This window comes from Pleurodeles waltl, chromosome 4_2 (genome assembly GCF_031143425.1).
Source record: "Pleurodeles waltl isolate 20211129_DDA chromosome 4_2, aPleWal1.hap1.20221129, whole genome shotgun sequence".
In the NCBI taxonomy this organism is placed as follows: Eukaryota; Metazoa; Chordata; class Amphibia; order Caudata; family Salamandridae; genus Pleurodeles; species Pleurodeles waltl.
In genome coordinates this window covers 267,523,560-267,541,587 of record NC_090443.1, presented here as the reverse complement: position 1 = coordinate 267,541,587, position 18,028 = coordinate 267,523,560, and the positions used below count along the sequence as shown (strand labels likewise).

General features: G+C 46.0%; 1 protein-coding gene across 1 annotated transcript in view; it reads left to right on the top strand.

Moving 5' to 3' along the window:
* The window catches only part of GLRX2 (glutaredoxin 2), a 167,281-nt gene that overhangs the window by 82,023 nt on the left and 67,230 nt on the right, over positions 1-18,028 (top strand). The window contains exon 3 of the mRNA XM_069231102.1: positions 2,562-2,738. Within this exon, the coding sequence (XP_069087203.1) occupies positions 2,562-2,738 (177 nt within the window). The remainder of the gene's footprint in view (positions 1-2,561; positions 2,739-18,028) is intronic.

The window sequence follows — 18,028 nt, the reverse complement described above, 5'->3', positions numbered from 1 at the left end:
GAGGCCCACCTTCTGAGGAATTTTGTTCTTTTACAGCTGTGGTACGCAAAGCTAAGAAGATGCTTGAGGCATCCCACACAATTGCTGAATTGAAGTCAGAAACTCCAGTGGGAAATTTTGTAGCCTTCCATTGAGGCACGTGTGCCTGTTCTGCCTGTCTCGAGAAAGCCTTTTATGTCAAATTGTGTGCCGTCAGCCTGCATCCACAGTAATAACATTTCTGTTGATCACTCCTCCTTCAGAAAGCATGGTAGTCCAGGAGTCCTCAGCAGAACTGAACCCCAATGCTTTCTAATCTTACTCTGAATCCCTTGGATACCGGTGGAGGGAAGGTGTATCCCAATTTTCACAGCTTCTGGAGAACTCAACCCTCTGTGACGAGTCAGCTGTCTCAGCTGGTGCCAAACAAAAAAACACTTTTTCATCTACTTTCCTGCAAGAGGTGGCAGGAAGGCAGACTTCTGCAAAAGAAGCAAAGATCATCACCAGCAGCTGCAATTTCTGCAGCCACAAAAAAGGGATCAATGTATGAGCAAGGGTATTCACTACATTTTCTGGCAACTTCTCTGGAGAGTCCCACCCCAAAGCAGGTTCCTCAGAGCATCCTACCTTCAATCATACTTGCTATTCAGACCACACCTTCATCCTGGAGGTGGTGATTCTGGCTAGGCCTGAAGAAATTTAAAATTTGCTGGCCTAATTTGCATATTTTTTGGAATTTATCTACACATTTGCTACACAAAATTCCTGGCATTATGCCACTTTGTGTAATTGTGCCATTCACTGTGAAAATATACCACGAATGGTGCAATTTTCAGTAATTGAGACAGCAGAACAACAGAGTGCTCTTGTTAAATGCACCCTCATGCAAACAATTGACCTAAGGATGTATTTCTCAATAAAGTATTGCACAACATGTCAGATATGGCTTTCTCCTAATTTCACAAATATGCTTTTGGATTCAATCCACGGTCTGTATTGATCCAGCAAATTATATTTTCGATCTACGGATGGTGTCTGTGTCTGATTCATTGACTGGCAGCACTACTACGGCACAAGGATCTCTTATGAGAACTACTTTTCAGGTGACTTCTTCAGATGCTCTAAGATGTTCACATATGAATCAGCTCTTTCTATTAGTGTTTCCTTCTTGTCCTGATGATGACCCCCTCAAATCATTTCAATGGGTTGAAACTTCGACATCTTGCTGTGTAGACTGACATTGTTTTTTATTTGCCTGAACTGTACTCTACATTGGAGTCTTGAAAATAGTTACACAGATATTTTTTATATTCTTCATCTTATCTAATGCACCGTTATTCACTTTGTCACTACCACTACACCGTTCACAAGAACACCTATATTATTCAAATATTGTACTTGAATGGTTAGTTTGGTACAGGACAGTTACATCTGTTAGGATCATATGTGTGTGCATGTTGTTTTTTAGGCGTGGTGTTTCCACTGAGGGAAATTCTACACTCTCTGTTTTTGGATGCCAATATTAAGCAGCAGTACGCAGTGGGGTTTACGGCTGAAGGGAGAATGTTCTAGTAATTTGGAACAATGGTGTCAAGAGGCAAGGCCAGACTGTTTTCTCTTTGCATCCAAAGGGTGGCTGGGTTCAGTTACAATGATTAAGAGACCTCCATGTTTGGACTAAGTAGCATCATGCATCACAGGGGAAAAGTAGATATTTATCAAACAGAAATGGCATGGTGATTGAAGCAACATCATAGGCATCAAGCAAAAAATCACTCACCATAGGAAAACTAGAATAGATATGGTAAAATCCCAGAAAGGAAAATTGATGCTATTTACAGTCCCTCCTTGGCCAACCCTTTCTTTGGTGCTGCTCACTGTTTGTCTTTCTCAATGGGTTTCTGCCCCCACAGCTCCAGAGGACAAGGCAAGAGATGTAGAAACATGGCAGACGCTGTAATTTGCGCCATTAGCAAACTGTCTTGACGAGGTGTGAGACCACAGACACTGGTAGGGCATGGCTCTGCATTCAGTCATTACCGCCAGTGTTGCAATATAAAAGATGGTTTTACTCTTAGGATGCAGATGCATCCCACATCCATTCCTTAGTGGCACTCTAACTTCACACCTTCCTTGCCAATACAAAGGTAAAACTTATTGTCTAAAACAACGTCGGATAAACTTGTAAAGTTCATCTAAATGTCTAATTCTAAATCCCTAACCCATGCAACTGTATATTAAAGCTCTTGTGTTATGGTTGTTAAAGACTAGAAAGTATTGCCCTGCACTCGTGGTTCTAGTTTTCATTTAAGAATCATTGTAAATAAAGTTGCTAATCTATCTGTAAAAAAATGAATTATCAAATGATTTGGAAGTGTCAATAACTGAAGCTTTCAGGTGTCTTCTAATCTGTTTTAAATTTGAATTCTCTGACTTCAAGGGAAGCATTTTATTTTGGTGTAAATGTTACTATGAGGTAAAAAACTGATTATTTGAAGAAGTACAAAAAAGTATTGAAAGCATGTTCTGGTTTTAATACTGCATGTTTAATAATAACTGTCTTCCCTTGCCTGTTGTAGGAAGCAATTTCACACAACTGTGTTGTGATCTTCTCAAAGACATCATGCCCCTTCTGCACCATGGCTAAAAATGTATTCAGTGATCTCAATGTGGCTTATACTGTGATTGAGTTGGATATGCAGGAAAATGGAAACCAGCTTCAAGCTGTTCTCCACCAAATGACGGGAGACAGGACAGTGAGTACAATGTTCCCCTGCAGTATTCAAAATTGAGTTGTGACTACCTATAATGAAGTACTTAGTTCTCTGTTAGTCCAGTGCAGCATATAACTTCTTTCCTAGGTGCATGTACAATTATATGATGCAGTCACTTTTACAACGAGTTAGGCCTCACATATATCATTATGTATAAAATCTTCATGAATTGGCTGATGATGGATGTATTTCATCTTGATGAAAAACCAAAATGAAGACTGTCACTCTCATGATGGTGAAAAATGTTCATCATACGATGATCTGGGCTCATGCCTGGAATAAAAGAGAAAGGTTCACATTTTGCTAAATATTAGGAGTTGTGAATATAATTATGTTTTTTATAAAAAAAAGGTAGACAGGTGGACTAAGGATACTAGTTTTAAAAATAATTCTATTTTATGTATATAAACAACTATACAGTTATGATTTGAGTCTAAACAAACAAGATGCAACTCTTGAACTCAGTGCTTAATTTGTAAATAAAGAGGTGCCGGTGGTCAAAGCCCTTCTCTTAAACACGAGTCTGCTGTAATTAAATCTGCCAGCACTGAATACTGAGACCGCGTAATCCTGAAGCCATCTCGGGCTTCTTCAATCCATTTACGGCCACCCATGCCCCTTCAGCTCATCCTTTCTCCCTTTATGACGCTTTTTAGTTTTTCCTTCTTCCGTCTTTCTCATATGCGTCTTTGGCTCGCAGCAATAGCTTGAGGCATAAGAATAAGCCCCGGCCCTCAAAAATAAGTGCCGGTGATCAGCACCGGAAACAACAAGCACAAATTAAGCACTGCTTGAACTTCATCCTTCGAAATGCCATCACATTATTAATAGAGATGTGAGGACCTTTAGGAGATCCACATGAAAAGATTTGAGGGGGGAACAAGAATAATTTGCTTCAGTTGCAAAACCAGTTGCATGCTCGCTAATGTTTTTGTTGCCAGATAAGCAACAACTCCTAGCAAATCCTTTACACTCCTAACATATTAGACTAATAGAAAGGATATCACATTTATCTAATATCTGCTGTTCCCTTATTCATTTGTATTATAGAATTACGAAGATTTACGCTTTTCATATTTTAAAAAATATAGCCTTTCCTGTTGCCTTTCCGTTGCATGTTAGAGAATTCACACTTTACCACTCTGAGGAAAAGATTTCCTTTTGATTTAATGAAGAGGCTCTTACGTTCTTCACAGTCTTTTGCCATCTCCAAAAAAATCTATATTTTGTGATAATAATGGCAGAGATCCTCTTGTTTCCACCGTGGCAATTCCCCGTACATTCATTCAAACGTCATTGATGCATAATATCAACAATGGAGCTGTTTCATCTCTTTCAGAGCCCCATGGGCTGCCCTTGTTGATTCAGAGACATATGTCCACATGGATTTGATTCTTCTCCGTATCCAGGTCAAGCACATCAATTACCCACATGCCTATAGAAAGGCCGGACCCAACCCTTCCAGCTCTCTGGGAGCCACACCATTGTTATCTGGTTTTGTTGTATGTGGTTTTCCAGTTTTTTCCAGGAAGTAAGGGGTCGATTCTCTCTTATCAGAAGCTCAGTTTTCCTGCTAACACTGCAAAGTGTGGGTGACTTCTGTGCCTGTCTCTAAACCACTGTAGCCAAATCACTACTTGTTCTGTCCTCCAATATTGTAACTCTTTCATTACAATAGCCAAATTGTCCTTCTAGTGTGAAGATAGATTTTCAGTTTGACCTAGTGCCACAAGTTCCTAGAAGGTGATGACGAGTTTATTGCTTTTTTATCTTGGAATTTTAATTGAATTGAATTAGACCTTTATTTCGATTATAAAAAAAATAATCATAAAAGCACACAAAAGTCACAAACTTCAATAACCATATAATAAATAGCCACAAGTGTTAAAAACCATTAAACAAAATAAAAATTAAAAGCATTGTTATGCCAATGCCATGAATTCTAAATAGATATACAATATATTGCTTAAAAGACCTGAAGGATTTAAGGCCCAAAGTTCATAATCTTATTCCAGAGTAATGCATTCTTTAAAAAAAATTAGAGACTGCCAATGCAACAATGGGTGCATTCACGATTTGTAAATATATAAAAGCAGGTCGATATTGATAAAATCCTTTGGCTTTAAGAACAGGCAGGAGAAATCTTCTTCTAAATGGGTTGTAAAAACTACAAAACAGGACCAAATGTTCTAAAGCCTGGGGCGAAACATTATCACAAGGGCAAATCTTAATTGCAGACGGCTCATATTGCCAAGGCGGAAAACATAGTTTACATCGGACAGAACCTAATCTAAACCTATTGAGAAGAACTCTTTCCATGGATTTCTGACAAAGAAAAGATAAGATTCCAATCCAGAAGTGGTATTTAAAACTAAACTGCATAAGTAACAACTTCTTCATAATCTTTCTGTCTGCCCGTTTTAACGATTCTGGATTATAAAATAGTTCACAGTGGCCCAATGATAGTGCTGTAGATCTGATATAATTAAGCCATGGGATTTTGTAAGCTAAATCAGTGGTTCCTATCCTGTGGTCCAGGGACCCCTGGGGGTCCGCGAAGACTCCTCAGGGGGTCCGCGACTGCTTAGAAAATGAAATAATATTAGCAGATTAGGCACCCAGCTTTCAATAATGACTCAGTGGAAGTGTCCCTGGATTCCAAAAACGATGCAGTGGGGGTCCCTGGGTTCCAATAATGATAAAGTAGGGGTCCACAGACTTCAAAAGGTTGGGAACCACTGAGCTAAATCACAACCTAGACAATCTCAATAACTTTCCTGTTAAAAGCAGTCGATTTTCCACTCCAAACTGTTAGCCACAACAACATTGGGCCAGTTTTTACATAATCTTCTGCAAAGTCCAAACCCAGCTTCTCATACATAAACAAACTCAGGCTGGCAGGACCCACCCCTAATAACTTTCTGCAGAAACAATTTTCTTCATGTTGAATAGACTTACAATTTGAATACCCCCAAATTCCTGTGCCATATAATAGTAAAGGTAAACACTTAATCTTGTAGATCTGCAGACAGGTTTGCTCCCAGCTATCCAAGCAAATCTGAAGAGCGCCCCACATGACTGGTCAAAACGCAAACATCGATTTGTGAGACATTGAGCCCATGTACAATGCTCATCGCATGTAACCCCCAGATAAGAGAAGGTGGTCACCCTTGATATCACCTGACCCTTGATTGTAATTGGTCTAAGTATCGGGTTCTGCTTCCCACATATTATAAAGTGCATTTTTTGAGGTATTTACATCCAATTACAAGTCATTCATAAAATCAACCAGCAGATCCACCGGAGCTTTGAGGCCATTCAGCGTGCAGGAAAGAATGACTGCTTCATCTGCATATAATAGTGAGGGGAGTTCAGGCCATTATTATATAGTAAAAATAAAATTGGCACCATGACACAACACTGCCTGACACCCCTTTTCAGTTGAAAAACATCAGAACATTCCCCTGCCTTCCCAAATCTTACTGAGGCATTAAGATCAAGCTGTAGGGCCCAGTGAAAGTTTACCAAGGGTTGAGGCACCCCAAGGCCTTCCAAGATTGGCCTTAGCTTTGATCGATTTAACCCTATCAAAAGCACAGCTGAGGTCCATAAAAGCCAGACATACATCTCCCTTCTTGGCCACCACATATTTGCCCACCAGTAGATATAGGTGAAGACACTGTTCCATTGCCCCCATACCCTCTCTGAATCCAAACTGAGCCGGGCAAATAATATTATTTGCTTGAATCCATTCTTCGATACGAAGAAGAAAAATACGCCCCACTATCTTGGACTTTACCTTTCTTTCCTTCATAGAAGAATTGGTCAACCTCAGCTTACCTTTGCTGTTTTAGGTTACCATGCTTCTCCTATGTTATAACTGTTTGGCTCTTTAAAGTGGGTAAAGGTGCCTGACCTCAATGTGGCTCACTGTTTATTAGTCTCACTTTTCTGTTTACTAAGTAATTCTGTTCTCCACCTAAGCCGCCTCTATGTTGGCCAGGGCCTTTGGCGTTGTACTTGCATAAGGACGAAAGATGCATATTATGGATTGATCACTTTTAATATTGAGTCATTTCTTGTTCTGCTACTCATCAGCAATCTGTTTTACTTTTCAGCACTTCATTTGAATTCTTTGCTAACTCCTCTCCATTTGATGGGGTCCCTACATGCTGTCAGATCAAATATGCTTACCATAATGGTCAACATAGACTATCTGTAGAAAACAAAGATCCAGTATCTTAACAGCAGTGTGTTAAAAGTCAGTGCTGATGTGTTTTAAAAGATTATGGTCCAGAAAGAGGATTGAAAAGGTCAATAATTGTGACAAAGTAAAATAATCTAGGAAAGACATGGTTTAAGTAGGGCAGGTCTGCCTGTAGGGTTGTGTCATCAGTGATTTTCTGAAACTGAGAAAGTTGTCTTCTAGACAAAGGAAGTAACTTTCTTTTTTTGTGTTTTATATTTTTATTGTCATTTTTCAAAACAATATACAGCATACAGAAACAAAGAGCTAGCAATAATTCCTTAACCTCCGTATGTATAATACAGCTGGACAAGCAATGGATATAAAACTTCTCAAAAATGTCTGCTATCTAGCAATAATTTCTAAAATATACAACATCTACTGAAATATACCATATGAAGCATCTGTAATAAAATACCAAAACACCGCTCCACAATGGAGAGATGCAATGACATAGCAAAATAGAACAAAATAACATAACGTTCGCATAAGAGCAATTCATCGTCTTCATTTTACAATTATATAAAGTTATATAATTATCTACTTTACTTCAAGCTTAAAAAAAAAGGAAAAAAAACACAGGTACATGTATTCCTAATAGAACTAATCGACCTAATAAACCCGCCCTCTCCAACCTGCCCCATCATTAGTGGCCCATCATTACAAAGCCCCCAACTGAGTGGTCAAGGAACTATAGGCACAGAGCATTTTTGTACCTCCAAGCTGGGGACATCTGACTTTAGTACATGGTACATGATGTCCTATGGGACCCAAATAGAAGGGAGAGATGAGTGTCTCTAAATAGTAATGTTCAATGACATGAATATAGTAATATTTAAGTGAAATATATCTGACAAGATAGGATTACATACAAAATTAGGCCAAAAAAAAAAGGTGTATAAGGAGAAGGAGAACTGGAAACTAGAGGGGAAAAAAGAGGAAGAGGATGAAAATATCAAAGAAGGTAACAGAAAAGGCAAAGGCAGAAGAAAGAGAATGAGGAAAATTAGAGAGGACAGAAGCCGGGAACAAGTTTAAAACAAAAATGAGCACGATAACTAGAGAAATAATGGCGATGTAAAGATGATAATAATAGTGATAATGATAATGATGATGATAATAGTAATAGTAATAAGAATATGAATAACTATAGTAATAGTGACCAGGGGGGAGGGGAGGAAGAACAGAAAACACGCCTACGGAAGACCAGCATACATAAGGGAAGGAGGGAAAGGTATGGAGGAATGCGTGAAGAGAATGCATGTGCGCTCGCAGTGGAGTTCAATGTGTAATAAAGAAGAGTAGAATAAAAAGGACCGGTTCGTACTGAGGTGTAATAAGAAGATTAAGATTATTGGAGAGGCACGGTGCCACTGGGGCATTTGTGATGTATTCCGCACAGGGGATAATCAGGTCACCGGTCCAGAGAGAAAGGGTGCCCATGTCTGTAGAAACATTTCTGTCTCATCCTGTAGATCATAAATAAGACGCTCATGTGAGGCAGTCTGATACATTGCAGAGATCCACTCCCCGTGGGAGGGTACACGTGTCGCTCGCCAATAGCTGAGGATACATATCTTTGCCGTGGCTAGCGCAGTGTGTAACAAGCGACATTGTGGTCTGGAGAGATTAGGGAGCTCCCTGTTGTTGTGTATTAAGAGTAGATGAGGGGTAAGGAAAAGTGGCAAGGGTAGTGTTTCCCTCAGGATAGCCCCCACTGCTCACCAGAAAGGCTGTATGGCTGGGCAATCATGCAAAATGTGAGGTAAATCGCAGCGCTCATGAGGACACCTCCAGCAGGAGGCATGATGTAGTAATCCCGCAGTACGGAGCTTCAAGGGGGTCCAATACCAATTGTGTAATGCTTTAAAAAGACTGAATTTTGAGCGGGCCTCCCGAGCTCCATGGTCTCTAGCTTCGATTATTTCCACCCCATTCCTCCAAATCGTAGTCAACCTGTAGATGTGCCTCCCACTTATTCTTGAGAGAAACCAGGAGGGGGAGCAAAAAGAGGTGACAATTTAGCAAGGCTTGCAGGCCTGATACGGCCCCCTTCAGTTGTCCCCGCGTTTCCAAGTAATGAAGTATTGGAGATTGAATGAGTTGTTGAGGAGGATTCCCAAGACGACTCATCAGACAGTGCTTGAGCTGCATAAAACGCCATGAATGGTTTTTGGAAAGCCCGAATTCCTCCTTAAGTTCCGAGAACGTCTTCCACCTGTCCCCCTGTGAGAATGAAATGATCTCCTCCAATGTGTTTCATGCCTGGTAAGATGGTTTTGGGTATTAAACACTGTGTGTCTGCTGTGCCATCTAAAGGACTTTTGCGACATTAGGTCAAGACCTATTTTGGGGCCCCAGGTTCAACACAACTTTGAATTTCTTTACCAGTTTTCTGCCAACTTATGCCCTCGTGATGCAAAACAATATTACATTATATGTTAAACTTTCAGAAACTCTGATACACAAAAACAGGCAAAAGCTCAAATTGCCCAGCATTCTCTAGCCCAGTGCTTCCCAAACCTTTTATACCCACGACTCACTTTTTAGAACTTCAAATATTCGCGACCCACCTACCTTTAATGAACATGGGGCAGACAATTTGTTAATGCAACTAAAGCATTTACAGACAGCACATTGGCCATTGAAGTGGCCACTAAATTTGCACAGACATACAGTTTTACTGTTAAGACTACTGTACACGGGCGTGGCTTCGGGCGTCAAGATGGCGGTCGCACTCTGAGAGTGCTCTGGACCCCTCCGTCATCCGCCCGATTTTGCCGCGATCTGCAGGGTTAACGGCACTACCCCATGCACTCCTGTAGACTCCCTTCCCCTTGGGGAGCATGCAGATATGTGAAAAGCGATCCATAACGGTCCCTGTGTCCCTCCCTCACCTCGCCTAACCTAAACAAAATGGCGGCCGGGTTCGAGCCGCGGCGGCGAAACTGAGACACGGAGCCTCAGTCGAGGTCAATCTGGACCGGAGCCCCCGCAGGGGCTAACAGAAAGAAGTGGAGCGGCGCTCCTGTCACAAACTCCCGGAGGCATCGGAGTGCTGCCGGTAGGTGAGGCGCCTGCTGAGTTGGGCCGCTGTCGTGCCTCCGCCTGGGCGGAGCGGGATCGCAGATGCCGTCGTGAGGGAGACGGGGGCGCGGAGCACGGTGCGGTGCCCCCCGAGGGGAGGATAGCGTGCCCGCTGGCCCGAGATCGGAGCAGACGAACTGGAGGGCAGAGCGCCCGAAGGAGACGGAGGCGTGTGCGACCTCTGGGAGAGTGGTCGGACACGAGACCGCGCTGCGAGTGCTAGACCGGGACCACGGTGCATCATAGGAGGTAAATGCCATAAGCGGAGTGGGGGCTCCCCGACCCGGTAGGAAGAGAGGAGAGGAGGGTGCGAGGACCTGGGTCCTCCGGGCAACAACCCTGGGGCATGGAGCGGACAAGCCCTTTCCTCGGACACCGTGAGGGCTGGAATTGAGCAGCATCCATGCGAGGGGAAGAGGGATCCACTAAATCCCCCACGAGTGCATAAGGCTACGGCATGGGCAAGGAGCTCCCCTAGGATGAATATCAGGATCGGCCCCGCCACAGGGAAATTGATGCCCGGAGGGTGCCGAGGGGGTGCCTCGGAGTGCTAAGAGTTCCCCTGGGTCTTGGGGGACTCGACGGTGCCAGGGGAGAGGACCCTGATCCGGTGGCCCGCAGGATTCGGCACCGCTGCCGGGGCCTCCGCTCTTCGCTCCCCGTGTTGGCCGACCGGAGAGACCGAAAGTTCCCAGCCTGCTGAGCTTCGTATAAAGAATAGTGCTCCCACAGTCGGGTCCGCATCTCCCGAGGCCCCTGTGATTCCGGGGTGGTGCTTCCCGTGGTCCCTGAATTCGGGGAGCTCCATGAACACTGAGACCCTGCCAGAGTAACAAGATGGGAAGAGATAAACCGAACAAACAGCCTCCTGCCTCCCAGCAAAAGATTGACCAGTTCACAGCACCGGCAGGTCCACGGAGAGACGGAGACTCAGCCAGCGGAAGCCCAGCCCCGGATGGGGTGAATGCCATCCTTCTGGCGATTCAATCATCGCAGACCGCCGTGGAAACCAAGATCGGAGAAGTCCGGGAGGACATGGGCCTAATTAGGCAGGACCTCAGAAACGCGGTGGGCCGAATCACTGAGGTAGAACACCGGGTCTCCCAGACCGAAGATGAACTATCTGATCTAAGAACCAAAGTGGCCCAACTCCAAACCCGTACTAATGAACTACACCGCCGTGCGGAAGACGCAGAAAATCGCTTGAGACGCAACAACCTGCGCTTTGTCGGATTTCCGGAGGGCGCGGAAGAGGATAAAGCTCCCGATTTCCTGGAACAGTGGATCAAGACCTGGATCCCGGACCAATCCCTCTCGCCCTGGTTCGCGATCGAACATGCTCATAGAGCCCTCGCTCCACGCCCACCGCCAGGCGGCCCCAGGCGCCCGATGATTGCACTCTTCTTTAATTTCAAAGACCGAGATATGATCCTTAAGGCAGCCAGGAGCTCAGATAACCTTCAATGGGAGAATCACAAGATCCTAATATTCCCTGACTACACCGGCGAAGTGCAGATTCGCCGCCGATCTTATGAGCATGTCAAACAAAAGCTAAGAGCAATGCAACTCGCCTACATGTTATTATTCCCGGCCAGACTCAAGGTCCTAATGGCCAGAAAGGCCTTCTTCTTCGACTCCCCGGAGGAGGCGTGGGACTGGCTGACTGAGGAGGGCTCTGTGGCCCGGCGGGGTCCCCGGGGCCCGGTGGGTGGCCCCTCCTGTGAGGTGCCCCCCCCGTTGGAAGGGCCTCGGAGAAGCAGACGATGAACCAGATCCAAAAAGGGTAGGCAGAAAGATCTGGACGCCAACACGAACAGTGGAGCACCCTCGGCCTCTGATGCACGGGAGGGGGGGGGGGCCTCCGGCGGTTCGCCAGGTCTTCGGGACCCAGACCCAGCCCGGGTCATGGACGATACTGACTTGAGCCAATCTCCGGAACTCGGCTGAGACAGGACAAGCAACTTCTGACGGAACGGAGGGACATGGTCGAGACTCTTATCCCGGATGTGCGGCCATTGGAGGTGACACTTCAGAGGTCTCATGACCCCTGCGATATACTTTCTGTGAGACCTACTTAATAGCCGTTAACTGCATTTGATCCGACTAAAAGGAGGGGTCCATCACTCCACTCCACAGCAGTCCAGCTGACTGCTTTGCTACAGTTGGGTAATAGGGCGACAGATGCTTCCGGGGAGGGAGTATGGGGTGGGGGGTGGTTGGGGGGTAAAAAATTTGTCATGGGTTTAGATAGTATTGTGTTATTAAGTTTATTTTGTTATTTAAATATTTCACTGTTGCAACGGACACGGTCATCCCCAGACTTACAGAAGGGCACCCGGCATAACATAGCAAGCACGCATCTCATAATTGGCCCTCATTGACTCAGATCATCTCATGGAATGTGAATGGGCTACTAGATAAAATCAAGAGGTCCGCGGTATTCAGGTCCCTCCGTAGATACTCCCCCTCCGTGGTCTTATTACAAGAAACCCACCTCCTTGGAACTAGGTGCCCCATGCTCTCACGGGGAGGCTATGATAGAGTCTACCACGCAGGCTTCTCCAGAGGCTCTAGAGGGGTAGCTATCCTGCTCCACCGCTCACTACCTATGGTAATTACGGACACGCACTCTGACCCACAAGGCAGATTCGTGGTGACCACGGGAGTTCTTCACGGATCACCACTAAACTTGGTGAGCGTATACGCCCCTCCGGCGGGGTTTGAAGCTTTTTTAACTTCACTCCGCCAGGTAATTGCGGGGTTACCTCAGGGAGCCACCTTAATAGGGGGGGATTTTAACGCTGTCCTCGATCCAAATCTAGACGTATCAGGCGAGATTACCACGGGCAGATCCAACCGGGCGTCGACTCTTACGGGCTGGGCTGGAAGCCTGGGTCTCAGCGATATATCGAGAATCTGGCACCCTAGGGAACGTCAATACACCCACACATCGGCCGCCCACCCGACACAATCCAGAATTGACCTCGTATTTATGCCCGCCCTTGACGTCACCAGCGTCACGGGCGCAGATATACTACCCCGTGGAGTTTCTGACCACGCACCAGTGAGGGTCTGACTCGGGGGGGCAGTTCCCTCCAGACGCCCGGTGTGGCGCCTTAATGCTTGGTATCTACAAGACAACGACTACACCCTTGAGGTTAGGAATCATCTCAGTTACTACTTTGAAACGAATCAGGGATCAGTTCGGTCCCTAGGCACACTATGGGCCGCATGTAAGGCCACTCTTAGAGGACACGCTAAACATCTTCTCCGTGTCCGCGAGCGCGCCCGGGACTCACAAGTATCTGCTCTAGAGGCAAAGGCTTTAAGACTGGAGCGGCAAGGTGGGAGCTCCGATTCAGCCTCCAATTCGAGGCACCTCACCTTGGTGAGAGATGAAATTAAACACCTAGTGCTAGAATCAGCAAAGCATATGTGGAGGGCCTCAGCTGCTCGAATATATGGATGGGGAGATAAAAACGGGAAACTCTTGCATTGGCTGGCAACTCACCCTCGAGCTAACAGAGTCATTCCCGAAATTAGGGAAGACTCAGGCTCCCTTTCTAAAACACCAACCGAAATTGCACAAAGCTTTGCCTCCTACTATACTCGCCTTTACGCAAAACACCCTCGACCCATGACCGAGATAGAGTCTCCTCTCTTAAATGACATATCCCTCCCCAGAGTTTCCCTTGAGACAAGGAACAGGCTCAACAAAGCCCTCAATCTAACTGAGATTACTAACGCGATCTCCGGCCTGTCTTCGGGCAAAACTCCAGGGCCAGACAGATTCCCGGCAGAGTTATATAGCAAATGTAGTGACATCCTAAGCCCCTACTTGCTTGAAATGTACACTGATGCCGAAAAAATAGGTCGCTTTCCGGATGGGATTGATCAAGCCACCATTGTGGTAATCCCTAAAACGCAACCCCCGTCAATACACTGTTCGGCATATCGGCCCATTTCTCTCCTGAATACAGAGATCAAAGTACTGTCCTCAATCCTGGCCGCTAGATTGAGGGAGGCTATTCCCTCGCTGGTACACCCTGACCAATGCGGCTTCATGCCAGCCCGTGGCACTAGGCACTGTATTAGAAGGCTGCACCTGGCCCTAGCACACCGCGGGACTCTGTCACGTAATCCCTTGGCACTACTCCTACTAGACTTCGAGAAGGCCTTTGACACAGTAGACTGGTCCTACCTTGACCAGGTGCTGCAAAGAAATGCACTTGGGGCAAAATTTTGCGGCCTGGTAAAACTGCTTTATTCCAACCCGACGGCCCGAGTACAGGTGAACGGGGTGGTTTCTGACCTGTTTCCTATTGGCCGGGGTACCCGGCAGGGATGCCCCCTATCCCCCCTACTTTTCACCTTAATGATTGAACCTTTGGCGATACTATTACGCGGGGATCCCCTGATTGAGGGTTGCTATACATCTCCAACCCAGCCACGAGCGGCCCCCGTGTTCTACACATATTGAACCTCTTCGCGGAGGCCTCCGGGCTGGCCCTAAATCATAGTAAATCCTTGCTGGTCCCCCTCCACCGCTCTCGAGACTGCGTGGACTGGCAACACACCATTCCAGTGAAAAGAAACAGCTTCAAATATCTAGGAATATACGTCTCACTACTCCCGGAATTAGCCTGGGAACTTAATATTACACCTTCAATCAGGAGAATTGGGACTGACCTCCAACGCTGGAGAACCCTCCCCTCAATCTCCTAGGTAGAATAGCGCTTTATAAGATGATGGTCCTCCCCAGACTTCTTTATCTTTTACAAAAATTCCCACACCCCATCCCAAAGAGATGGTTTCGGGGGCTGGACACGTTGGCACGCCAGTTCATATGGAGTGGCGGTCGTCCACGGCTGGCACTCGTTACCTGCCAAAGGGACTTTTACGATGGGGGGTTGGGCATGTCCAACATTTACTATTACCACCTCGCAATGCACTTACAAGTGATCAATGATTGGATGGGAGGGGGATGGGCGGACCCGGCATACCGATTAGAGCTCCACACACTGAGCTACCCGCGGATTTTCGATGCCCTATATGGGGGCCCGATCTCCCGAGATACTCCTGATGTAACTAAGGTGGTCCTTGCGGGTTGGCGGGCGGCACAAAGGGTGTCGGGGTGGTGGGGACGCCTGACTCAACAGACACCGTTGTGGCATGGGAAACAATTACATGAGGTCGCGGGCCTAGAGGGATTCCATAAATGGGACACCATTGGTATATCAACACTAGGCGATATTTGGAACGGGACACATGCGATCCTTTGAGGAGCTCCAGAAACTTTTCTCGCTAAACAAGACGCAATTTCATAAGTATCTCCAGCTTCGACACGCCCTACAACCACACATACAAGCAGGGGACACCATACCAGAATACAGTCCGATGGAGGTAAAGACACTAATGGGGAGTCTTGGCAAAGGAGGTGTCTCCCAGATATACCGCGCCCTGGTCACCAACACTGCCCGCCCCCTGGAACTGCTCCGTCAGAAGTGGGAGGGATGGGTGGGCCCCATAGAAGAAGGGGATTGGGGCGAGGCGCTGATGGCGCCCTAACGATGGCCTCTCGATTCCGACAAATACAGACCTACTACCTCCACATAACATATCTGACACCCACTAAACTTCACAGAGCGGGCCTCCGATCCTCTGCTGAATGCCCTCGATGCCTAGATCCCTCTGCCGATTTTTTTCACATGGTCTGGACTTGTCCGGTCATAGCTACTTATTGGGGGGCGGTTCTAAACGATGTCTCGAGTGTCCTACAGGTAGATGTGGAGAAATCACTGTTGTCCTCCCTTCTGGGAATTATGGGAGACACTGGGTTGAGAAGACCAGACAGGACCTTTCTGGGGGTGGCCTGTCTGGTGGCGAAGAGGGATATAGTGGCGAATTGGAAGGCCAGAGGGGCTCCTGCCTTGATTAAGTGGAGGCGTGGAGTGGATTGGTGCGCGACACGGGAAAAATTGGTTTATGAGGCCAGAGGTTGTCCGAATAAATATAATAAGATATGGGGAAGGTGGGAAGCAGCTACAATGGCCTCCCCTATACCACCAAGAACTACCTCGTCACAGAGGATCGAAACAGATCCACCGCCTATCCCACCCTCTCTGTGCAATACATAATCCATCAAGGCCAATCCTGTAGAATTGTGTGCAGCTTGCTTTTTCCTTTCATTTAGTGTTCAAGTACGTGTCGCTGGAACGGGGGAATGACCATGTTTAGTGTGCCTGTTGGTATCATGTTTTAAATGTTTGTATCGTAGTTATTCTACTTGTTTGAAAAATAATAATAAAAACTACTTTATCAAAAAAAAAAGACTACTGTACACAAATGATAATAATATGTGGAAGTTGGGGTCCAGTGGTTATCATTTGTGCATCACCAAGTAAAGTTAAAGTTTCTAGATTTGTTTTGATCCTATCAAAATGTTTGCTTCCATCACACTCAGAATTACAAAACATGTGCTTTATTTTTGCTTTCCTAAGTGCTGAATGTATACAGATAATTTACAGGTATTTACATTTTGTTGTATGTTACAAAACATGACGTCCTACAGTCTTTCCTATGGAAGATTGTCACGTAATGTTTAATGGCATGTGTGGCTGTAAATACACATGTTGTACATACTACTGCCATCTAGTGCTGGGTCTGGAGTGTTGCAAGATATATTTCTTCGAAGAAGCGATTTGAGTCACTGGATCGAGTGAGTCCTCCTCTCGGTGATACTGCACATGGGCATCGACTCCTTTGTTAATTGTTTTATCTCCACTGTTGTGTTCAGACGTGTGTGTCTTTGCTCTGTCTTTCAACTTGCTCTGGTTCGAATCCTTTCTTTCCCTCTTCTCTTTTTCAACGGTATTGTCTCTTGATCATGCATTCCGTTCTGTGTGTTCGTCAGTCTGGACACCGATCATGTGCCCTCTGGGGTGTCCTCGCCTGTCTTGGGCCTTTCTCACCACACGGCACTGGCCATTATGCAGAGCTGATGGAACGAACACTGTTATGTTTCTGTCCTCATTCCCACGCTAAATTTTCCCTCACTGGTACAACATTTGGTGTGTAACTTGTGCCTCTCCGCCGATCACCAGGAAACTACCTGTGACACCTGCAGATCCTTCAGGTCGAAGAAGACACTTCAAGCCCAAAGAGCCTGCTGACTGGAGATGGCACACAAGACTCTGGACGACACCCCAGATATCTTTGGAGAGCAACACGACCAGGAGGAACCTGAATATCAAGAGGAGGCCTTTTTGATCCAGGACTCCGACTTCGACAAGCAGTCGGACATGGCCACGAAGTAACATCCACACAACACATGAGTACTGTGGCCCCTCCTGGCCGACTCAATACTATTAAAAAGCCCCTTGAAGAGGTTGCCATACTGCCACCAAGCCATGGTCAGATCTGAAAAAATGTCTCTCTCCGGAAATAGCAAAGACAAAGACATTGTATTCGGCCTCCGGTACCTCGGTCTGAGACATTGTTACCATCTCGATCCGAACTTTGGCTCTTAACTGACCGGTTACCACCTCCACCTCAGTGCCAAAGGAATCGCGCCGACTGAATAGTTTGGTGCCAAAATCCACAGATCCGAAAACATTGGAGTATAAAGACTCCAGTCTGTCTTCAGCTACACCTTATCCTCTGGGACCCATTCTAGAGACTCTGGACGCTCATCTGCGCAGCCTCGATATCCAGGAGGGTACAGGATGCATTATTGTGTCTCCCTCTATACTTTTCAAAAGGAAGCTGTTTTTCCAAGAAGCTTTGGACACTTCTCCACTTCCAAAGAAGACTAGCAAGGAAAAGGCTACCAGCACACCTCACAAGCGTTCTCCACCTTCACCTCCTCCTCCTCAGCCTTCTTCACCTCCTCCACCTTCTCTTCCACTTTCCTCCCCTCCTTATTCACCTTCCTCACCTA